Source organism: Phyllobates terribilis, unplaced genomic scaffold (genome assembly GCF_046119375.1).
Source record: "Phyllobates terribilis strain yellow unplaced genomic scaffold, ASM4611937v1 Scaffold_4__5_contigs__length_816908805, whole genome shotgun sequence".
Lineage (NCBI taxonomy): Eukaryota > Metazoa > Chordata > Amphibia > Anura > Dendrobatidae > Phyllobates > Phyllobates terribilis.
Genome location: NW_027362764.1, coordinates 57,256,606 through 57,281,926, shown reverse-complemented (window position 1 = coordinate 57,281,926; position 25,321 = coordinate 57,256,606). Strand labels below are relative to the sequence as shown.

Below are 25,321 nucleotides of genomic sequence, written 5' to 3'. Positions count from 1 at the left end.
TTAGTACAATCAGTCTTGTTCATTATAGGTGAATGTGAAAATGTATTTACGGCGTATACCTTCCCCGGCAAGGCTGTCCAGATGTGGGCTAGAGCGGTTTTAAGTGTGGCTGGTAGTAGAAGGGTTAAAAACAAATCATTTCCCGTCAATAGAAATGAGGAAAAAAAAAAGATGTTGTATTATAATCCGATAAAAGGTGCAGAGCGCGCCCGGTGCCAAGTGCTGCGGAGAAGCGTCTGAAGCCATCGCCGGGTGCATGAAGGCCATGGGTGACTCATCAGGACCTTGTCACTGCGCACTGCCGGTGATTGATGGTCCCCGGGCTCTTTCTCCATTGGTCACAACACAGTTTGCCATAGCCGGCAATTTATATCTAGGGTCCGGTTCTCTCCGGCAGAGTAAGGTGACCGGTCTCTGATACGTGCACTGCAGCCGCTTGTATTATTAATGCCCGCTTTGTTCCCGTAATCTTCTCAAGTCATCGATCACAACCGTGCAGCTCGGGTGACTTCAGTTTTTTGTTTTCTCGAAGAAAGGGAAAATTTCTTAAAGGGAAACTCCTTTTAAGGGAAACTTGGGTAGTAAACCAGATCTGACTATAATACACCACAATGGTTTTTCCAGGTTGGAAAATCTGATTGTTATGATCGGTATTTTTGTCAAAGTGGCCGTTATTGCACAAAATGACTCATATCTGATACTTACCGATTATTGCTTAACCCATATGTAGAAGACCGTCCGAATCATCCAATCCCCTCCCTTTTGTGTCAGTGCCTTGTCTCGCCTGGCCTGGCCTGGTCTTGTCATTGTGCAGGTATATTATTCGAGGTTGAGTTAGTCAGTGTTCAGGTGCCATTGATAGATGACCGAATCTAACAGAATGTAATGTTTGCTATTTTTTTTTTCAATTTCATTATAAAAATGCTCTAATAATAATTTGGTGCCTGCTTTACGTATCATAAAATGTGACTGTCACCACAATGTCAATGAGATAAGCGGCGCCAAACCAGCGCCACAGTTTTCATAACTATGCAAAAAAATGACGTACTCAGGGATTTACTCCGGATGGGAATCCTAGGCTGCACCGGTGCCTTTATCTCGCCTACATCTATAGTAGAAAAACATTTTTGCTGGATTTCCCCTTAGCACAGTGTTATTCCCAGGATATAAGTAGTTATATTTGTCACGTTTCTGTCTCTGGTGGTATTTAGGATGTGTCGTTGCTTAGACTCCCAGGCTCTTGCTGTGTAATGTTGGGACCCGTTTTGTGTACACAGCTCTGCCCCGTCCTGCTGTCCTGTCTCCTGCTCTGCATTCCTTTGCTTCCCTTCTGTCTGGCTTCTCTAGATCTCTGCTGCCAGGGGACAATGCTGTAGATTTAACCCTAAGATGTCTGTACAAATCTCTCCTTTTGAAGTCCGAGGATTATCCATACTGGATAGAATTGTAAGAATTTAAAGGGATGTTCTCACCATAGACTTTTATGGCATATCCATCAGAGACCTAGAGTAGTCCCCAGATAGGGGGTCCTGTACCAACCATGACCCTATCTGGTGCTGTGGCTGCTGCTGTCAGTGGAGAATTGGCTGTAAATTTGTGGCTCTCTACATTGACTTCTATGGCAGGTCCCATCAATGGAGAGAAGGCCGTGCATGTGCAGGGACAAAGCTGCTGGTGCCACCGCTCAGACTGATGCATGTTATGCAGTTTTGTATACAGTACAGACCAAAGGTTTGGACACACCTTCTCATTTAAAGATTTTTCTGTATTTTCATGACTATGAAAATTGTACATTCACACCGAAGGCATCAAAACTATGAATTAACACATGTGGAATTATATACTTAACAAAAAAGTGTGAAACAACTGAAAATATGTCTTATATTCTAGGTTCTTCAAAGTAGCCACCTTTTGCTTTGATGACTGCTTTGCACACTCTTGGCATTCTCTTGATGAGCTTCAAGAGGTAGTCACCCGAAATGGTTTTCACTTCACAGGTGTGCCCTGTCAGGTTTAATAAGTGGGATTTCATGCTTTATAAATGGGGTTGGGACCATCAGTTGTGTTGTGCAGAAGTCAGGTGGATACACAGCTGATAGTCCTACTGAATAGACTGTTAGCTGCTTTTTTCTTGCCATAATACGAATTCTAAGTAAAGAAAAACGAGTGGCCATCATTACTTTAAGAAATTAAGGTCAGTCAGTGTGAAAAATTGGGAAAACTTTGAATGTGTCCCCAAGTGCAGTTGCAAAAACCATCAAGCGCTACAAAGAAACTTGCTCACATGAGGACCGCCCCAGGAAAGGAAGACCAAGAGTCACCTCTGCTTCTGAGGATAAGTTTATCCGAGTCATCAGCCTCAGAAATTGCAGGTTAACAGCAGCTCAGATTAGAGACCAGGTCAATGCCACACAGAGTTCTAGCAGCAGACACATCTCTACAACAACTGTTAAGAGGAGACTTTGTGCAGCAGGCCTTCATGGTAAAATAGCTGCTAGGAAACCACTGCTAAGGACAGGCAACAAGCAGAAGAGACTTGTTTGGGCTTAAGAACACAAGGAATGGACATTAGACCAGTGGAAATCTGTGCTTTGGTCTGATGAGTCCAAATTTGAGATCTTTGGTTCCAACCACTGTGTCTTTGTGCAACACAGAAAAGGTGAACGGATGGACTCTACATGCCTGGTTCCCACCGTGAAGCATGGAGGAGGAGGTGTGATGGTGCGGGGGTGCTTTGTTGGTGACACTGTTGGGGATTTATTCAAAATTGAAGGCATACTAAACCAGCATGGCTACCACAGAATCTTGCAGCGTTATGCTATTGCATCCGGTTTGCGTTTAGTTGGACCATCATTTATTTTTCAACAGGACAATGACCCCAAACACACCTCCAGGCTGTGTAAGGGCTATTTGACCAAGAAGGAGAGTGATGGGGGCTACGCCAGATGACCTGGCCTCCACAGTCACCAGACCTGAACCCAATTGAGATGGTTTGGGGTGAGCTGGACCGCAGAGTGAAGGCAAAAGGGCCAACAAGTGCTAAACATCTCTGGGAACGCCTTCAAGATTGTTGGAAGACCATTTCCGGTGACTACCTCTTGAAGCTCATCAAGAATGTGCAAAGCAGTCATCAAAGCAAAAGGTGGCTACTTTGAAGAACCTAGAATATAAGACATATTTTCAGTTGTTTCACACTTTTTTGTTAAGTATATAATTCCATGTGTTAATTCATAGTTTTGATGCCTTCAGTGTGAATGTACAATTTTCATAGTCATGAAAATACAGAAAAATCTTTAAATGAGAAGGCGTGTCCAAACTTTTGGTCTGTACTGTATCTTTTAGTCTCCTTGGTAACAGACTACAAACAATCCCTGTGTAGTCAGATCCGGCACTCGTGCTCCTTTCCATCTGTCCTCTTCTTCCTACTAATGTACTATCTAATGTGAGCATATCCCTTTAAGTCTGGACAGGTTTTTAGCCCCCGGGTGTAAACAAGAATGTTCTCATTCACCGTCAGCAAACAGATGTTTTATTGGCGAGGAATAGAAGCGCAAACTATATTAGAAAGTAGCCATTTTTAACTCTCGGATGACAGGTTCCATTCTGATGCTCGATTATCGAACGTTGTACCTCTCCGTTGTCTGAATCGGAGGAATCGCTGTAACGAAGCAATGGCTCAGGTCTAATCTATTTTGATTTCTCTAATCTATAAAACCCTTTCCAAGTGGAAAAGAAAGGATGATGGATTCAGTGTAATTCTCTGGCTGCGAACACAGAACTCCACAAGTCTGAGAAAAGTTAAAGGCTTCTCCATCATTGCCAGATACATTAGCTTCATGGCAGCGCGCCAGCGTCAGACCGGGCTGGATGAATTATATTGTGTTCCCTCGTCCCATTACCTCAATTGGATCTTTGCTGAATGTTCCTTGCAAGCAAATGTTCTTTTTAAAGGAGCTATAATTAAATGGTCAGTAGGGCACCGCTGCATAGATGGCAGTCCAAACAACTGGGCAGACTGTCACTCTCTTAAAGAGGACCCGTCACTTAAATTTTTTTTTTTTTTTTAACATGGTGTAAAAGCCGCTGTTCTCCTGAATCCAGCGATGTTCTTCTTTTGTTCTTGTGCCTCTCTGTTCCTGAGATATGGCTTTTTTTATTTTAACAAACTGGGTCCACAAAGTGGATGGCAGTGGCAAGGGGGCCGCTGACTAATAATTTAATTAATTAGGCCAGCCCCCTTTTCTGAATCTCCCTCCCTTCTCCTCAGCCTACTTGTCTGTATTATTACATCTTTTCTTGGGGTAAATTTCTCATCCCCCTCCTTTCTTAATAAAGGTTTGATCTTGAGGACAGGGTGCAGTGTCCCAAACCCTGTCTGCTCTGACTTCTATCCAGTTTAGGCTGTGGCCACCTTTCATTTGTCTCCAAAGCGACTCAACCTCCTTGACTGCAAACGCGTCGTCTTAAAGGGGCTTTCAAGCCGAGTAAAATGATACTTTGAAAGTCTGACTGGTTAAAAATGATCCTCACCCTCATCTTACCCTCCCCTCTCCCCACCATAGCTCCTATTCATTCACCCAGTTCTTGCTTGTTTATGCTTCCTTTTCCCATTCTAGATGCACACTAAATGCCCACTGGACCAATCACTGGCAGCAGTGGTGTGCCGACTCATCTGGTGATTAGCTGAGCATGAAGATCTGTTGTGTCGATCAAAGAACCAGGAAGCACAGAGAGCGGTGAAAAGGAAAGAGGATCCGAGGGGGGAGGAATGTAATCACGCAGGCTTGTAGGCTGAGAAGAATATTGGAAGATCAAATCTCTGCGTCGTGAAATACAGACCTCCTTCTTCAAGTTTTACGGGTTGTGTTTTGTTTTTTTAGTAAGCGCGGTTAATGTTTTCGGATGTCTGCGTCTGATTCAACATTTCCAACTTTTTGAAAAAGTCACAAAATTTGATGCAAATGTTCTCATTCCCATTCTGGAGTAATTTTATGTACACCAGGATTTTTTTTTTTAGCAATTTTTGCAACAATTTAAAATATATGCAACTTTTTTTATGCTCTAAAAAATCATAAAAATAGTTAGACATGAGTGGGAGGCCATTTTTTTGACACTACAAAACTCATGAACCATTTTGATGAATTTGGCACAAAAAACTTTTACCCCAAGATAAAAAAAAAAAAGTGACTTGGAGAAAGCTGCAAATTATAAATCTGGCTTTAGGTCTTTTTTTTTTGCAGCATGGACCTCATATCATCCTGGTCTCTGTAGTGCAGCCTCAGACTTCGGGCCTTCGAGGAGTCTTATTCCAGTATAACTTCCTTGTAGGAAATCTCGGTATAGTGAGGATCAGAGCGGGGAGCAGCCGCAGCTCCGGCGCCTGCAGTGGATCGGGCCGGGTTCTCAGTGGGAGCTGCTCATCCTGCACTTAGGTGGTTAACATTCACTCAGATTAAAGGCACCTTGTCAAGGACTCGAGCCGGTTTAATAGGATGCTCGGGTATTAGGGCACGATTCCCAGAACCTGTAAACTGCGGCGACACAAATCACCGCTCTAAATGAAATGCTCAGCAATGCACTTCTATGGAGGCGATTCACAGATGCCTCCTCGCTCTTGTGACTGCACTTGGCCGTCGCGTTTCTAATATGAGATCAACAGTCAGAACTGGCTGAAAAAGAGGGGAGGGGGTGCATAAATAATGGCAGGATCCTATATAGTAGTATCAGTAGCTTATTATGACCCACCCCATTAAACAAAATTGCTGGAGTACATTTCTTGTTTTTAATAAATTTGGCGCATCTTTACTCCAGCACAACCCTTCATCAAGACTGACGTACATACTGCTAGTCTTGATGAATCAGGGGTCTCTACTTTAACAAAGTGCTCTTTTTCCTCTTGTCATGTATTTATGCCCCAAATACAGTGTAAACAGAGCCGAAGAGACTGACCAAGGAGAGTTGTGATCCTTAAAGAAGACCCGTCACTTGTAAAAATGTATAATTTTATTACCCGGTATAAATGCTGCTGTTCTCCTGAATCCGGCAACGTTTTTCTTTTGTTCCTGCGTCTCTCCGTTCCTGAGATATGGCCCCTTCTTTCCTGTATACATTTCTATTCTTTTCAGCCAAGTAGGAGTGGTTCTAAAGAACATGCCCACAGAAGAATTGATGATCACACCCACTTGGCTGATAAGATCATATTTATATACAGGAAAGAAGGGGCCATATCTCCGGAACGGAGAGGCGCAGGAACAAAAGAAAAACATCGCCGGATTCAGGAGAACAGTGGCATTTACAGCGCATACAAAAAATCACATATTTATTGCAAGTGATGGGTCATCTTTAAAGAGGAAGGTTCCTAGATATTGGTGTGTCTAATGGGGATCCGATTATTGTCCAGAAGAACAGCCGTGTCTTCCGTTTTGTGGCTTTCAGACAGTGTGCGCCATGATCTGGCGCCAATGGACATCTGCCTGATTTGCAGCCAGGGCGATGAGCTGGCAGACTATATAAAGGGCCCTGTTTCTCCTTCCTCTTGCGGCTTTCGTATTCCATATTTCTTGTACATGGCACATCATGCCAATCCCGCTGCTTTCAGGGTGAGAATTACAGCAATTAAAAGAAAGACTAAACTGCTCCTGGAAGATGTGCCACGCTGTGCGCTTAATGAACCAATATATGCAAATGTCCTGCTGAAGAAGTGCCGGATCCTTCCCGAGCTGTATAAATAGTCGAACAAAAAATATATATATATATATTTTTTATTATTTTTTTTTTTTCTATTTTGAAGATCATTAATTTTGATAACAATCCTCCAAAATAAAGCCGAATATGATACCACTTTTGGCGCTGCTACACTTTTGTGAACCGGTTTCGTTCTTTGACTTTCGTGCAAACGTTACCGATGAGAGGTCCAGAAAAGTCGAGAGACCTTTTGGATCTGGAGATCTTTTCTTATTTCCTGCGGTGAACGCCTGGGCCTCTCTCATCGGTGAGCCGCAGATCTAACCACTTCATCCTCTTAGGCCCCAATACTTATCGGATAAAAGTCGTCCAAAGCCGCTAATCTTTCACGGGATCGGCTGACCCTCTAATGTGTACTGGGGTCTCCTGACTAATCCTTGACCGATTTGATGTCGGGAGAAGAAATAGGGATTCTGCCTTACGTGTGCGGGTAAAGGCAATTTTATGACATCCTTGATGGTGGGTCTGGAGACTGCGCCACATCCGGAACCGCCTGAGCTCCCTTTTGGGCATTACCACAAATTGGCCCCTCCAGATGACTTTCATCCGCACCAGACATGGCAGCTTTTCCCTGGTACCGGACACAGTAAACCGCTACTTTCCTTTTGTAGGGTATTTTCTCCCCCGGAGAAGCTGCACAGAAATTGGTCACTTTTTCCCTCCGCTGGGAACTTTGAGGCAGATAAGAACCAAAACCAAAGGTACAAATGGATTTTGTCACAAAATATAATGTGGCCTTTTCCCAGCTGCTCCGGCTGACGAGACTTTTATGATACCGGAGGTCTAATGTGTTATTGATTTGGAATCGGCAGAGGAGCAGATTCACTGCGGTGCGGAGAGGAGCCGCCGGGGCACAACGCCATGAGGTCTGCAGCCGAGCTGGAGCTGCTCGGGCGGTGGCTGTCATTACCTGGACTTCATTAGCTGGATGGGGAGAGGATAAATGCAGTAACGCTGACTCACGACTCCTATACTAGGGGAATAATGGCTATCAGAGGTAATATCCAGCAGCTGTGCTTCTAATAGCTGCATCCAGGGTGCTAAAATGCTCTCCGTGACTATAACTGAGGGGCCCCATTAAATCACATAAAGAAATCTGCTGTCTTGTGATGGCTTACCATTTATTAAAGACTTTCTCGTAGAATCACCAAACCCAGACTCCTCCATCAGATGCAGATAGAGAAGTGCGATCCGTCACCTCCAGAGTCCAGTGGTGGCGGCTTTACACCACTCCATCCGTCGCCCGATATTGTGCTTGGTGATGTACAGCTGCTGTTTGGCCATTAAGCTCCTGGTGGGGGCACAGTGCTTGTGCTGATGTTATACCAGAGGAGGTCTGGACTCTGCAGTTATGGGGTGAGCAGAGCGGTGGTGACTTTTGTGCCCTGTACTCCTCAGCACTTGGCCCCCCGCTCTGTAACGTTAGTGTTTCCACTCTGTGGCCGGATGTAATACATTGGGGAAGGAGAAAGGGGTGACAACAGGGCTGGGTGTAATACACCGGCTGGTGGGGACTACAGGGCCGGATGCAATACACCAAGCGTGACAATGGGGCCAAATGTAATACAACGGGGCCGGATGTAATGCGCCAAGGGGGACAACGGGGCCGGATGTAATGCACCAAGGGGGACAACGGGGCCGGATGTAATACACCAAGGGGGACAACGGGGCCGGATGTAATGCGCCAAGGGGGACAACGGGGCCGGATGTAATGCGCCAAGGGGGACAACGGGGCTGGATGTAATGCACCAAGGGGGACAACGGGGCTGGATGTAATGCACCAAGGGGGACAACGGGGCTGGATGTAATACACCAAGGGGGGGGACAACGGGGCCGGATGTAATAGACCGGGGGGGGGGACAACGGGGCCGGATGCAATACACCTTGGGGGGGGACAACGGGGCCGGATGTAATAGACCGGGGCCGGATGCAATACATCGGGGTTGGGACAACGGGGCCGGATACAATACATCTGGGGGTGCAACAGGGCTGAATTAGAAACCCAAATTAAATGATTAACGCACGTGCCAATACTCTTGCCTCTCTAGGGTGTGTAGATTATTGCAGATCCCCTTTTAAGATGCTCTGATATCATTACCTCTAAAAAACAAAAGAAAATCTAACTGCCCCCTTTCCTTCGGACGTGTGCGTGATGATTTTTTTTGGGCCCACATAGGCTGCTATTTTAGTTTAATCATTGCTCCAATAACCCTAAGCATTTTGCTCCTTTCTCCATAGTCGTTTAGCCCTTTTATTATGGATGCTGCTGTTTTATTTGCTGTTTTTCTGCGGTCCCGGTGATCTCTCGGCCCATTTATCCGTTATAAATCATCCGTGATCAAGGCTGAATGAAGGGAGCCGGACCTTGACGCGCTCCTCTGCGAGGCTCACGAGCCGGAGTATGTGGGAATTGATAAAAATAAAGATTTCCAGACATAGGAAAAAAAAAAAATCTCAGACAGTCCTCGAAGCTGATGACCTGAACTGTCTACATCCGTGACGTTTACATTACAGGGGACGGCTGGGGTGGGAGTCAAAGTAATTTTTTTTTTTTTTTTCAAAATAATTTTTTTTGCAGCCTAAATGCAGTTTATATGTAAAGTCTCCAGAAATAAGAGTCAGCAGATCTGATGATTTCATGGCTTTGATCCACCCTCCGTGAACCTCACGTCTAAATTGTTGTCTGACGTAACGGCCCCTCGGCCCCGTGAGGCCGGGCAGAGATTTTACACTTGAGAAGTTGGTTAACGTTTCATAAAGCTGCTTGTGTGAACTCCGGGACGGATTTGTGTTGTTTTTTTTTTCATTTTTCTTATTGATGTTGTAGTTTAGTAACTTTTTGCTGTTTTCCAGGGCAGGCACTATGCGCTGGATCGAGGGGGCAAGAAGCTGAAAAGTTGGGTAGAGAAGCGCCAGTCTCCACCCCACAATGGGAAACGCCACTACCAAGTTCCGCAAAGCGTTGATCAACGGAGACGAGAACTTGGCCTATCAAATCTATGAGAGTAACCCACAGCTGAAAGATTCCCTGGATCCCAATACCTCCTATGGGGAACCCTACCAGCACAATACGCCGCTTCATTATGCCGCACGTTATGGGATGAGCCGCCTCATGAGGTCAGTGTTTGCAGGGCTACTGCCCCTTTACACCTTGTTAATGCTTCTAAAGTTAAAAAAAAAATAAAATAATGTAAAATCTCATGCTATTTTTGTGTATGCAGCTCCCATGCATATCTATGTGTCTACAAAAGTTCACTATATACCTATACAAACGTTAAGTCAATCTGGCCCCCACCACTAGAGGGAACTTGAAAACTTACTACCTATTGTGTGCTCCCTCTAGTGGTGGCTTCAGCCGGACAAGATTTTTTTTCTTTTAGGCTCTGTGCACACATTGCAGATTTGGTACATTTTTGCCAGGCAGATTTGCTAGCGGAACCTGAAGCAATCCTGATGCCAGCGAAATGAATGAGAACCCTAAAGTGTCATTATTTTTGACTCGCAGATTTGGTGCAAAAAATAATCTGCAGCGTGTCAATTGTCTGTGTGTTTTTCACCATTGACTTCACTCAAATAGGGCAAAAATGCACCAAAAAAACACGCTTGTTTTTGCAGCTGTTTTTTTCCTGCCAAGAGATGCAGAAATTTTACTCAACGTGTGCACATAGCCTTAGTGCCAGGAGTAAGGATCCTTTTTTCTGCGAGAGGCCATCTGAATATTTTTAATATAATTGGTGGCCGTATAAAATTATCATTTTGAAATGTATCCTGCTATGTTTGGCCAAACATTGAACTCACCACTTTGGTGAGATGTATGATGTGGCTACTCGCAGCGGCTGTTATGAACACCGATGTATATTGCACTGCACGTCTCCTCACAGGGGAAAATCACTGCTCATGTAACTCTTATAGAGCTCAAGCAGTGGAAGATCTGCTGTATACATCATATAGGAGACACCGAGACTGCTCTATATACATCACTTAAAATACAGTGGGGCTGGTGTATATACATCACATAGGAGACACTGAGACTGATGTATATACATCACATAGGATACACTGGGGCTCGTGTATATACATCATGTAGGAGACGCTGGGGCTGAATCATATACATCACATAGGAGACGCTGAAGCTGCAGCAGGATATACATCACATAGGAGACGCTGAAGCTGCAGCAGGATATACATCACATAGGAGACGCTGAAGCTGCAGCAGGATATACATCACATAGGAGACGCTGAAGCTCCAGCAGGATATACATCACATAGGAGACGCTGCAGCAGGATATACATCACATAGGAGACGCTGAAGCTGCAGCAGGATATACATCACATAGGAGACGCTGAAGCTGCAGCATATTCATCATGTAGTAGACGCTGAAGCTGCAGCGTATTCGTGACGTAGGAGACGCTGAAGCTGCAGCGTATTCGTGACGTAGGAGACGCTGAAGCTGCAGCGTATTCGTGACGTAGGAGACGCTGAAGCTGCAGCGTATTCGTGACGCAGGAGACGCTGAAGCTGCAGCGTATTCGTCACGTGGGAGACGCTGAAGCTGCAGCGTATTCGTCACGTGGGAGACGCTGAAGCTGCAGCTTATTCGTGACGTAGGAGACGCTGAAGCTGCAGCTTATTCGTGACGTAGGAGACGCTGAAGCTGAAGCTTATTCGTGACGTGAGAGACGCTGAAGCTGCAGCGTATTCGTGACGTGGGAGACGCTGAAGCTGCAGCGTATTCGTGACGTAGGAGACGCTGAAGCTGCAGCTTATTCGTGACGTGGGAGACGCTGAAGCTGCAGCTTATTCGTGACGTGGGAGACGCTGAAGCTGCAGCGTATTCGTGACGTGGGAGACGCTGAAGCTGCAGCGTATTCGTGACGTTTACACCACCTCATTGTTTTCGCGGGCTTTATGATCTTCCATAGAGGTCTACAGAAGGGCCGGTCACCTGTTTATTGATGCACAAACAAAGGTAGGAAGATCCGGTTTGTTTCCGTCACTTTCTTCGTAAACCTCCTCTATAAGTAGATCTGATGGCTGAAGCTATAAAAATCTAACATAATCTTTTTATATTCTTTGACAATTTCTAAAAATAGAAAAAAATAAAAAATAAATAAAAAAGATGCCTTCTGTGATTCTTCAGTACATACTGAGGGTCTGGTACCAGGAGCTGCAGCCACCTACTCCCATCTGTTGGATGCAAGGCGTGTAGTTATATCCAGATGATCAATGGCTGATACACATATACCGTAAATTTGCTTTTTGTCGCCATATTCTAAAAGCAATAACTTTATTTTATTCCTTTTTGGTCTTTAGAGTTCTATATTGGCGTGTTGTAGTTTCACATTTATGGGGAAAGAGGGTGAAATAGGGTCATGCACAGGTACTGTGCTCTGTCAATCAGTATGTTTATAAGCGTAGACATGCAAGTAGATGGTGAAAATTGTCTGGCTATGTAGCGGCCTAAGGGAAGAAATGCCTCATAATTGCATGTAAAGGGTTAATCTGCAAGAGGAGGACTTTTTATCTGCAGCCTGATCCAAGTTTCAGATTTTTCTCTTTTTGGAGTGTCTCTCACAGTAATATAGGCTGGATGTGAGGTGTGTTTTTATCCAGAGCGCTGCTGTCTTCATTAGCTCTTATGAACTCGAGTAAGCCTAGTCTGGCACAGACGGGTCTGGCTTTTAAAGGGGCTGAAAATGAAATATGCCAGAAATGGGCCAGAAGTGACCAGAAGGTACGGATAACTATCTACTATTTGTACTTAGATTCTCTTTCTCATTCTCCCTTACACTTTCATCATGCTTAAATATGCCCTTACTGTTTTTGCCCCACTAATCCTCACTCTCCTTCGCTATCCCCATACCCCAGCACCCTCTAACCAAATCATCATCTCTCCTTCCCTCCTACCTCCCCACCTAACCTCATCTACACACCTGCTCCTCAACCTCAGATCGATCCTCCCAAAACATAAAACAAGCCGGACACTCTCCTTCTCCCACCTACTCTCCCTCTCTCTGCTTCTCCTCACTGCTGGAGACATATCTCCCAATCCTGGACCCCCACAGCTTGCACCCTCCACCAATTCCCCCACCTATCGCATCAAACCAACTGCAAACTACCACAACCCCTCTTACGCAAAACCTGTTCCCCTGACTCCCACCCCGCTGCTCCCTCTCTCTGGAGCACTGTTGAATGCCCGCTCTGTCTGCAACTAGCTCCATTTTGTCCACAACCTCTTTACCTCTCGTCATCTCTCCTTCCTGGGCATCACAGAGACATGGCTAACACCCTCTGACACTGCCTCCCCTGCTGCGCTATGTTATGGCGGCCTCCACTTCACTCACACTCCTCGCCCTGGAAACAGACATGGTGGAGGAGTGGGTCTTCTCCTCTCTAACAACTGCTCCTTTAGCCCTCCTCCTCCTCTTCCCTCCCTTATTCTCCCTTCTTTTGAAGTCCACTCTGTCCGCATTTACTCTCCCTCCAACCTCCAAGTGGCTGTCATATTCCGACCTTGGGGCCCGATCACTGCCTTTATTGACCAATTCTCCACCTGGCTTCTTTACTTTCTCTCGGCTGACATCCCCACAATCATCATGGGCGATTTCAACATCCCCACTGACACTCGCCAGTCAGCACCATCCAAACTCTGTAGCTTACTTCATCCTTTGGACTTACTCAGTAGTCCTCCTCAGCCACCCACACAGACGGACACACACTAGACCTGATCTTCACCCGACTCTGCTCCCTATCTAACCTCACAACCTCCCCCCTACCCCTATCTGACCACCATCTACTCACATTTTCATCCCTGTCCTCCCCACCTGTCACCCATATCCGGCAGCTAGCACACCCCCGCAGAAACCTTGCATATCTAGACACTCACACACTCTCTGACTCTGTTCTACCACTGACATCCATATCCTCACTCCATGACACAGACAGCGCCACCGCTTTCTACAATTCCATTCTCGCATCAGCTATTGACTCGGTCGCCCCTCTTGTGCATGGCAGAGCGCGACGAGTCAACAGGCAACCCTGGCACAACAACCTCACTAAACAGCTTCGACAAGCGTCCAGGGTTGCGGAGTGGCGTTGGAAGAAAACACATACTCAAGATGACTTCACTGCATTCAAAAAAGCAACACTCGCATTCAAATCAGCACTCAACTCTGCTAAACAGGCCTACTTCACAACCCTCATATCCTCCAACCCCAAGCAGCTATTCAACACTTTTAACTCTCTCCTCCGCCCTCCACTGCCCCCTCCGACCTCCGTCATCTCTGCTGAGGAGTTTGCCACACACTTCAAAAACAAGATTGACCAAACACGGCAAATCTTTACTGTCCGACACAACAACCCCATTGTTTTCCACAGCATTTCCCTACCCCCTTAACCTCCCTTTCCAACATCACGGAAAGAGACCTTACTGGTCTCCTCTCCAAATCACACCTCACTACATTTGCACTTGACCCCATCCCATCCCACCTCCTCCCCAACCTCACCCCCACACTCATCCCATCCCTAACCCATCTCTTCAACCTATCACTATCTTCTGGTACTTTCCCCGCTGCCTTCAAACATGCCACAATCACGCCCATCCTCAAAAAGCCATCCCTCGACCCAATCGCCTTGTCCAGCTATCGCTGCTCCCATTTGCCTCCAAACTCCTTGAGCAACACGTTCACGCTGAACTTTCCTCCCACTTTTCATCTAACTCTCTCTTCGACAACCGACAATCCGGCTTCCGCCCCCACCATTCCACCGAAACTGCCCTTACCAAAATCACCAATGACTTACAGCCAAAGCTAACAGACAATTCTCTGTACTCCTTCTTCTTGACCTGTCCTCTGCTTTCGACACAGTTGACCACTGTCTCCTACTACAGATCCTCTCTTCCTTTGGTGTCAAAGACCTTGTCCTATCCTGGATCTCCTCATACCTTTATAACCGTACATTTAGCGTCTCCCACTCCCCCACTACCTCCTCACCCCGCCCCCTCTCTGTTGGAGTCCCTCAAGGCTCTGTCCTAGGACCCCCCTACTCTTCTCAATCTATACCCTTGGCCTGGGACAGCTCATAAAATCCCATGGCTTCCAGTACCATCTGTACGCTGATGACACCCAGATCTACCTCTCTGGCCCATACGTCACCTCTCTGCTGTCCAGAATCCCAGCACAGCCATATCCTCCTTCTTCTCCTCCCGCTACCTCAAGTTCAATGTGGACAAAACTGAACTCATTATCTTTCCCCCATCTCGCATATCTTTCCCGCCTGATCTTTCTATCACAATAAATGACATTACTCTTTCCGCTGTACCGACAATCCGCTGCCTCGGAGTAACCCTTGACTCTGCCCTGTCCTTCAAACCCCACATCCAAGCTCTCGCCGCCTCCAGCTCAAAAATATTTCCAGAATCCGTCCTTTCCTCAACCCTCAATCTGCTAAACTGCTTGTGCATGCCCTCATCATCTCCCGCCTCGACTACTGCAACATCCTCCTCTGTGGCCTCCCTGCTAACACTCTCGCACCCCTCCAGTCCGTCCTCAACTCTGCTGCACGACTCGTTCATCTCTCGCTTCGTTACTCCTCTGCTACCCCCCTTTGCAAATCCCTACATTGGCTCCCATTCCCCCAGCGTATCCGGTGCAAACTACTAACACTGACCTACAAAGTCATCCACAACCTTTCTCCTCCGTACATCTCTGAACTAATCTCCCGATATATTCCCTCACGTAACCTCCGTTCCTCCCAAGACCTCCTTCTCTTCTCCACACTTATTCTTTCCTCACGCAATCACCGCCAAGATTTCTCCCGAATATCCCCCATCCTCTGGAATTCTGTGCCTCAACACGTCCGATTATCCACCACACCTGAATCCTTCAGACGGAACCTGAAAACCCATCTCTTCAAACAAGCTTACAGCCTGCCATGACCTTGCTTGCTGCCACCTCAACCAACAACACCGGAGCTACTGCAATCCCCCAACCTACTGTCTCCGCCCCATTCCTGTAGAATGTAAGCCCGCAAGGGCAGGGTCCTCTTCCCTCCGTATCGTTCTATCATTGTTAGTTTGTTTACTGTAAGTGATATCTGTATTTATGTAACCCCTCCTCGTGTACAGCGCCATGGAATCAATGGCGCTATATAAATTAATAATAATAATAATAATAATAATAATAATGAACTCATCTTCTATCCTGCACTTATTTCTTCTTCATGTGCTTTCTTCCCTATCTATAGCATGTGTTGTCTGCCCTCCCTTAGACTGTATATGCTTTCTCATCTCTTCACACTGCGGAGATTATGTACTACCCTCTGCTGCTATCCCTAACACTGAAAGAAGGGAGGGGGTTGAGCAGACTGGGCCATCGGAAGCAGACGTTCTGCTGGATTTGTTATCTCTACAGATCACTCGCAAATGTTTAATTAAGACTATTTAGAAGGTTGTGTAACTTTGCATTTAGAAAGCAAATTAGCAAAAGGATATTTATAGGAACTGGTATTGTATTTCTGATCCCAGACCAACCCCTTTAAATGTTAAAGGCCCGCACACCGGCAATTACAGGCTGCCAATGTATAACTAGAGTTGTGTTATCGTATGTTCCAAACTGTCAACAGCAAATCATCTGAGATTGATAAATGGCTTCGCTGATCTCGTGTTGTGGTGAACTTTTGGCCATCCTTCCCCGGCCGCCCTGCTGATACGTAATAACCTCCAGTGATTTCATTCCTGGGGGCTCGTTAGTTCCTTATTACATCGGGAGCATCGGCTTCCTGCTCCTCTAATTATATCCTCTGCTCATTTAATTATAAGGCTTCTGTTTCTCTTCTAGCGAAATGGTTAGAAGTCCTTGAATGTGCAGTGCAGGTACGTGAGGCTCGCTCTGATGGATTCATATCTCAAACCTGTACGTGATATGGGAGCTGCACCTCTCCCCCCTCTATTCCCAAAAGAAGGTGCACCCTACTTTTTCCAGACCCAAATTTATTTTTTATTTTTACTTTTTTTCCTTTGGCTTTCTGTCATTCAGAATCTCTGACAAAGCTACCAAAATAAAATATCACATAAATGATGGCGGCACAGACGGCGCCGCCTCCCCGTCAGCGAGGTATATACTGGCAGTGCCACCTGCCTGTTGATGTGGAAGCCTGTATTTAAAGTTTTAGGAGAAACTCAAAAGGCTTCGCATGTTTGCCAGTTTTGATCAAATCAGGGAGTGGATCGATCAGAGACAAGGCTACACAACTAGTTTCTGTCTGTGTACCAGGCTTGTCTGCTCTCAGATGCCCAGTCAAAAGTCTTTATTACAACCACAGCGATAAGGAAAAGGGGCATGGCTTAATACATTACCTAAAGGAGAAACTCTGTAAATTGGGAATAACAAAGTCGTAAATTATGGAAACTGCTACAGAAGTCCTTGAAACTATTCTACCCAGCTTTCTATGCCTTCTGTAACAAAGAAAACTTAACACAAAGACCCCTCTATATCGGAGATGACACCCTGTGTTATAGCTTTTATGAATAACACTTATAAAGCTAACTAGATGGTGGCCCGATTTTAACGCATCGGGTATTCTAGAATATGTATACAGCCGACCAGGCGCAATTAACAGAGCGGTGTTTAAATTTGGCGCCAAAATCGCTGATTGGTCGTTGCCAGCCGGCGGCCGCGACCAATCAGCAGAGCGGTGTTTAAATTTGGCGCCAATATTGATGATTGGTCGCGGCTGCCGGCCGAGACCAATCAGCGAACCGTATTAGTGAGGACCGGGCTGCGGCGCTGCCTGTGCGGGTACTTCCGCTGCGAGCAGCCGGGAGATGGGCAGCTGCTCGCAGCCGAAGTATCCCGACCGGCGGCGCCGCTCCCCGGTCCTCCCTCCACACTTGCCGTTGGGAGATCAGCGGCCCAAGCCGCTGATCTCCCGACGGTAGCCTCATGGAGGTCAGCGGCGCCGCCGTTCGGGGTAATTGTGCTGTGAGCAGCCGGGAGATGAGCGGCTAGCGCCGCTGACCTCCGTGCGGCAGATGAGCCGCTAACGGCCGCCATCTTTTTCTGAAATCCCGCGTCGCTGATTGGCCGCGGCTGGACCAATCAGCGACGCGGGATTTCCTGGACAGAAGGACAGACAGACGGGATAAGACGATTATATATATTAGATACTAAAATACAAAATTATCAAAGATATATGAATTATCTAAATAATAAAGGAAAGTATAAATATTAACACTGTCAACTAGGCGTGCTCAGGCATTGTTGCCTTTCCGCCGACAGCGGGGCCCGCTCGGGTCTGTGCCGCCTCGCCGTCAGCGGGGCCCGCTCGGGTCTGTGCCGCCAAAATGCTGAGCTGTGTAAATCTGCACAACGCATCCATCTGCGGAAAGCACCGCAGACTATGCTGGCATGTGGTTTCATCTCCTTTGGAGATGTTCTGTGTCTGCACTCCCATTATAATGAATGCACATAATTGACCTCCGCTCCATTCAGTTGATCGGTGGGGACCCCAGTGGTCGGACTCCCAGCAATCGGGAAGTTTTCCCCTAGCCAATGGGTAGAAGGTAACTTTCAAACCGCTATAAAGAAAACTTGTCTATGAGAAAAACATGCACAGTGGCAGTAGACGAAACTATGACTTTTCTACCAATATAATGTATATCATTACAAAATCAAATGATTTCCTCCATTTCATCTGTGCTGGTATAGCCGATGATTTTATGCATCATGTGAAAGACAATCCGGTGCCTTGTGCTCAGGTCTGAAAGGATTTTGTCATCATTAGAATATGATGCGAGAAGTGATTTACTTTATTTTATTTCTCAGCTCTTCAAATGAGAATCGCAAACCTGTTAAATTAATGCATCACGATAAGCAGAAAATGAAAATTGGACAGAATTGTTCCTCATCTCATGTCAGGAGCCTGAAATTTACCTAATACAGTTTTGTTATTTATCAGGCATGTAATAAAATATCCCTTTGTATTAGACAAACCAGGTAAAGGAAGAAGATACAGCTGCTTGTAAAGGGTTAATCTGGTAGAGGAGGATATAGCTGCTTGTAAAGGACTGTAGATTCATAGAATGCTAGAGATGGAAGGGACCTCCAGGGTCATCTGGTCCAACCTCCTGCTCAATGCAGGATTCACTGAACCATCTCAGACAGATGTCTGTCCAGCCTCTGTTTGAAGACTTCCATTGAAGGAGAACTCGTCACAACTTCTCGTGGCCGCCTGTTCCTCTCATTGATCACCCTCACTGTCAAAAAGTTTTTCCTAATATCTAATCTGTATTTTCTCCCTTTCAGTTTCATGTCATTGCTTCTCGTGTTTCCATGTGCAAATGAGAATAAGGACGATCCCTCTACACTGTGACTTCCCTTCAGAAATTTGTAGTTACCTATTAAGCCGCCTCTTAACCTTCTTTTTTGCAAGCTAAAAATTTCCAGATCCTTTAATCGTTTTTCGTAGGACATAGTTTGCAGTCTGCTCACCATCCTGGTAGTTCTTCTCTGAACTTGCTCCAGGTTTTCGATGTCTTATTTAAAATGTGGTGCCCAGAACTGGACACAGGATTAATCTGATAGGGGAGGATGTGGCTGCCTGTAAAGGGTTAATCTGCTAGGCTACAGGAGGACTTAGCTGCTTGTAAAGGATTAATTTGTTAGAGGAGGATTGTCATTCTGGGTATGGGGAGAACCCAGTGTATAACGACAGGAAAGGGGGAAGGGAGACCCCTAAACAGCTCAAATGACAAACGTTGACTCCCCTATGGACCCTGTATAGGTTCTGCACCTATTGGCGAGCAGGAAACCTGACCCTAAAGCTAGGCCCTAGGTAGGGAGGGGGAGGGGTGAGCACTAGTCAGCCCCACAGAAAATTAAAGTACACACAAGGGAAACAAATAAGGGAATACACTTAGCTTTAAGATGGCACCAGAGAGAACACGACAACAATCCACAAAGGAACTCCAAGGAAATTCTAGCCGACTACTAGAATTTTAGGCCTGAATAGAAGAAGAACACTCTATCACCAGGAACTCTCTGAAGAAACTGAGTGTATTTAAGGGTACAGCAAGGGTGTGGTAATTGGCAGCAGAAGGTGAGGATCACCTAGAGAGAGAGGGATCATGAAAGGATCAGGAAGATGTTTGCAAGACCAAACGCAGCAACCTTCTACAGCCAAACCCCGTATGACTGTCTGTCAAACCTGACACACCCGTGACAAGGATATAGTCAAAAAGAAGATTGTGACTGGGTTTACCTCTTCTTTACCTTTTATTTTTCTAATCCCACTGCTGTTGCATGTTACAAAGACAGCAGCACAGATCTCCCCTGTGTTTCCATGCTGCACAAGCAGTCTCACCACATAAAATTGTATTTTCCAGGTCATAAGCAGGAAGTATCACACAGCTGTCAAGGTAGTGGGACGCAGGAGAGCCCAACCTTGGTCAAAGGGTCAAAGCTTTTTTTTTTTCTTCACTAAATTAGACAAGATATATTTTTAGTTTTCCTAATCATCACATATGTTTTATGTTTTTTTTTTTTTTTTTTATTCTGGACTTTTCACCTAAGGAAATTTTCCAGGTGTTGACCGTTGTTTAAAACAAGTGTGTGAAGCCTGTAGAGGCAATCTGATGTGTAAAAACCCCCAGTGACCACAAAGTACACGTATCTACATGTGGATGTATGGTGGTCTCACGAACAGGAGCTGTAGTAATGATAACCTGAGAAAACTGCCTACATAGGATCTGCAGTGTATGATTGGGCGGTATTACATATTATACGATGTGTATACAGGTTCCTGGGAGGAATCTCTTTTAACCATTTATACCGATATGCAAAAAATTAACACCTGGCCTTAGGAAGCCCTTGTAAATGACTGCCTTGTAAGCCTCCGATCACGTGATCGCTGACGCCCGCATTCCTCCGTACGGTGTCATTTGTGTTCACTCTGATTCCATTATTCATTAATCTCACGGAACCCAATGCTCCTCTCTCTGTAATTAGAAGACTATTAATTAGCACACGAGCCGGTTTTAAAGGGGTTAACCCACCAGCAGGATCTCCCCTGTCTCTGCGATCGGACCACAACCCATCATGGAAGCGGGGTCACAGAGTGACCCACAATCTCCTTCAGTCCAATGAACGTGAATAGTCTAATGGTCGCACTACCCCTTCATTCACACTGGTCAATAGGACCCCTGCTATCTGGATTCATAGGTGTCCAGCCGTCGGCCCCCCACCAATCATACATGTTATCATCTATACCATGCATAGGTGGTATATATTGTTGCTCGGATAACTTTTTTTTTTTTTTTGTTCTCCTCTAAGGGGTTGCATAGATTTACGAAAATAAAACCGCATTCTTCCAAAAATTAGCGCCACACCGGTCAACAGGTTGTGTGTGGTATTGCAGGTTTGCTGAAGTGAATAGGGTTGAGCTCCAAGAAGAGCACAAACCACATCAGTTATTGTGTGCACTAATGGTTGGTATAGAGACCACGTTCTGTTAAAATTTGGCAGCTTGTCAGAGCCGATGACAAATTTTTAATAGATCTGTCACCGGCTGCTTGTAAAGCATCCACATTGTACATTGCTGGCGCAGAGGACCTGCTCATACCTGCACCATGTTTACCAAGTGGATTCACTCGACTTGTGTTTTAAGTCCTCGTGATGACATGTCCTTTGTACTTCACCGTCATATTATTATATTATATTACTGGAATCATGCTTCAGTGCAGAATGGAAAATTACAGCTAAATATAGAACAACTTCACTGTTATACTTCAGGCAGTATTATAGTAGTTATATTCTGGTACATAGGAGCAGTATTATAGTAGTTATATTCTTGTACATAGGAGCAGTATTATAGTAGTTATATTCTTGTACATAGGGGGCAGTATTATAGTAGTTATATTCTTGTACATAGGGGCTGTATTATAGTAGTTATATTCTTGTACATAGAGAGCAGTATTATAGTAGTTATATTCTTGTACATAGGGGGCAGTATTATAGTAGTTATATTCTTGTACATAGGAGCAGTATTATAGTAGTTATATTCTTGTACATAGGTGCAGTATTATAGTAGTTATATTCTTGTACATAGGGGGCAGTATTATAGTAGTTATATTCTTATACATAGGAGCAGTATTATAGTAGTTATATTCTTGTACATAAGGGCAGTATTATAGTAGTTATATTCTTGTATATAGGTGCAGTATTATAGCAGTTATAGTCTTGTACATAGGAGCAGTATTATAGTAGTTATATTCTTGTACATAGGAGCAGTATTATAGTAGTTATATTCTTGTACATAGGGGGCAGTATTATAGTAGTTATATTCTTGTACATAGGGGGCAGTATTATAGTAGTTATATTCTTGTACATAGGGGCAGTATTATAGTAGTTATATTCTTGTATATAGGAGCAGTATTATAGTAGTTATATTCTTGTACATAGGAGCAGTATTATAGTAGTTATATTCTTGTACATAGGAGCAGTATTATACTAGTTATATTCTTGTACATAGGGGGTACTATTATAGTAGTTATATTCTTGTACATAGGGGCAGTATTATAGTAGTTATATTCTTATACATAGGAGCAGTATTATAGTAGTTATATTCTTGTACATAGGGGGTACTATTATAGTAGTTATATTCTTGTACATAGGAGCAGTATTATAGTAGTTATATTCTTGCACATAGGGGGCAGTATTATAGTAGTTCTATTCTTATACATAGGAGCAGTATTATAGTAGTTATATTCTTGCACATAGGGGGCAGTATTATAGTAGTTATATTCTTGCACATAGGGGGCAGTATTATAGTAGTTATATTCTTGTACATAGGGGCAGTATTATAGTAGTTATATTCTTGTACATAGGGGCAGTATTATAGTAGTTATATTCTTGTACATAGGAGCAGTATTATAGTAGTTATATTCTTGTACATAGGGGCAGTATTATAGTAGTTATATTCTTGTATATAGGAGCAGTATTATAGTAGTTATATTCTTGTACATAGGAGCAGTATTATAGTAGTTATATTCTTGTACATAGGGGCAGTATTATAGTAGTTATATTCTTGTACATAGAGAGCAGTATTATAGTAGTTATATTCTTGTACATAGAGAGCAGTATTATAGTAGTTATATTCTTGTACATAGGGGCAGTATTATAGTAGTTATATTCTTGTATATACAGTGCTGGCCAAAAGTATTGGCACCCCTGCAATTCAGTCAGATAATACTCAGTTTCTTCCTGAAAATGATTGCAATCACAAATTCTTTGGTATTATTATCTTCATTTAATTTGTCTTCAATGAAAAAAACACAAAAATAATTGTCCTATAGCCAAATTGGATATAATTCCACACCAAACCTAAAAAAGGGGGTGGACAAAAGTATTGGCACCCTTTGAAAAATCATTTGATGCTTCTCTAATTCGTGTAATTAACAGCACCTGTAACTTACCTGTGGCATCTAACAGGTGTTGGCAATAACTAAATCACACTTGCAGCCAGTTAACATGGATTAAAGTTGACTCAACCTCTGTCCTGTGTCCTTGTGTGTACCACATTGAGCATGGAGAAAAGAAAGAAGACCAAAGAACTGTCTGAGGACTTGAGAAACCAAATTGTGAGGAAGCATGAGCAATCTCAAGGCTACAAGTCCATCTCCAAAGACCTGAATGTTCCTGTGTCTTCCGTGCGCAGTGTCATCAAGAAGTGTAAAGCCCATGGCACTGTGGCTAACCTCCCTAGATGTGGACGGAAAAGAAAAATTGACGAGAGATTTCAACGCAAGATTGTGCGGATGGTGGATAAAGAACCTCGACTAACATCCAAACAAGTTCAAGCTGCCCTGCAGTCCGAGGGTACAACAGTGTCAACCCGTACTATCCGTCGGTGTCTGAATGAAAAGGGACTGTATGGTAGGATACCCAGGAAGACCCCACTTCTTACCCCGAGACATAAAAAAGCCAGGCTGGAGTTTGCCAAAACTTACCTGAGAAAGCCTAAAACGTTTTGGAAGAATATTCTCTGGTCAGATGAGACAAAAGTAGAGCTTTTTGGGAAAAAGCATCAACATAGAGTGTACAGGAAAAAAAAAAGGCATTCAAAGAAAAGAACACGGTCCCTACAGTCAAACATGGCGGAGGTTCCCTGATGTTTTGGGGTTGCTTTGCTGCCTCTGGCACTGGACTGCTTGACCGTGTGCATGGCATTATGAAGTCTGAAGACAACCAACAAATTTTGCAGCATAATGTAGGGCCCAGTGTGAGAAAGCTGGGTCTCCCTCAGAGGTCATGGGTCTTCCAGAAGGACAATGACCGAAAACACACTTCCAAAAGCACTATAAAATAGTTTGAGAAAGCACAGGAGACTTCTAAGGTGGCCAGCAATGAGTCCAGACCTAAATCCCATAGAACACCTGTGGAGAGATCTCAAAATGGCAGTTTGAAGAAGGCACCCTTCAAATATCAGGGACCTGGAGCAGTTTGCCAAAGAAGAATGGTCTACAATTCCAGCAGAGCATTGTAAGAAACTCATTGATGGTTACCGGAAGCGGTTGTTCGCAGTTATTTTGGCTAAAGGTTGTGCAACCAAGTATTAGGCTGAGGGTGCCAATACTTTTGTCTGGCCCTTTTTTGGAGTTTTCTGTGAAATGATCAATGATTTGATTTTTGCTTCATTCTCTTTTGTGTTTTTTCCTTGCAAGCAAATTAAATGAAGATAATTCCAAAGAATTTGTGATTGCAATCATTTTCAGGAAGAAACTGAGTATTATCTGACAGAATTGCAGGGGTGCCAATACTTTTGGCCAGCACTGTAGGAGCAGTATTATAGTAGTTATATTCTTGTACATAGGAGCAGTATTATAGTAGTTATATTCTTGTACATAGGGAGCAGTATTATAGTAGTTATATTCTGGTACATAGGAGCAGTATTATAGTAGTAATATTCTTGTACATAGCGGTAGTATTATAGTAGTTATATTCTTGTACATAGGGGCTGTATTATAGTAGTTATATTCTTGTACATAGGAGCAGTATTATAGTAGTTATATTCTTGTACATAGGGGCAGTATTATAGTAGTTATATTCTTGTACATAGGAGCAGTATTATAGTAGTTATATTCTTGTACATAGGGAGCAGTATTATAGTAGTTATATTCTGGTACATAGGAGCAGTATTATAGTAGTAATATTCTTGTACATAGCGGTAGTATTATAGTAGTTATATTCTTGTACATAGGGGCTGTATTATAGTAGTTATATTCTTGTACATAGGAGCAGTATTATAGTAGTTATATTCTTGTACATAGGGGCAGTATTATAGTAGTTATATTCTTGTACATAGGGGCAGTATTATAGTAGTTATATTCTTGTACATAGGAGCAGTATTATAGTAGTTATATTCTTGTACATACGAGCATTATTATAGTAGTTATATTCTTGTACATAGGGGCAGTATTGCAGTAGTTATATTCTTGTACATAGGAGCAGTATTATAGTACTTATATTCTTGTACATTGAGAGCAGTATTATAGTAGTTATATTCTTGTACATAGGGGCAGTA

The 25,321-nt window shown here is 44.2% G+C and overlaps 1 protein-coding gene across 1 annotated transcript in view; it reads left to right on the top strand.

Moving 5' to 3' along the window:
- The window catches only part of ANKIB1 (ankyrin repeat and IBR domain containing 1), an 84,432-nt gene that overhangs the window by 6,907 nt on the left and 52,204 nt on the right, over positions 1-25,321 (top strand). The window contains exon 2 of the mRNA XM_073677379.1: positions 9,598-9,861. Within this exon, the coding sequence (XP_073533480.1) occupies positions 9,674-9,861 (188 nt within the window). The 5' untranslated portion in view covers positions 9,598-9,673. The remainder of the gene's footprint in view (positions 1-9,597; positions 9,862-25,321) is intronic.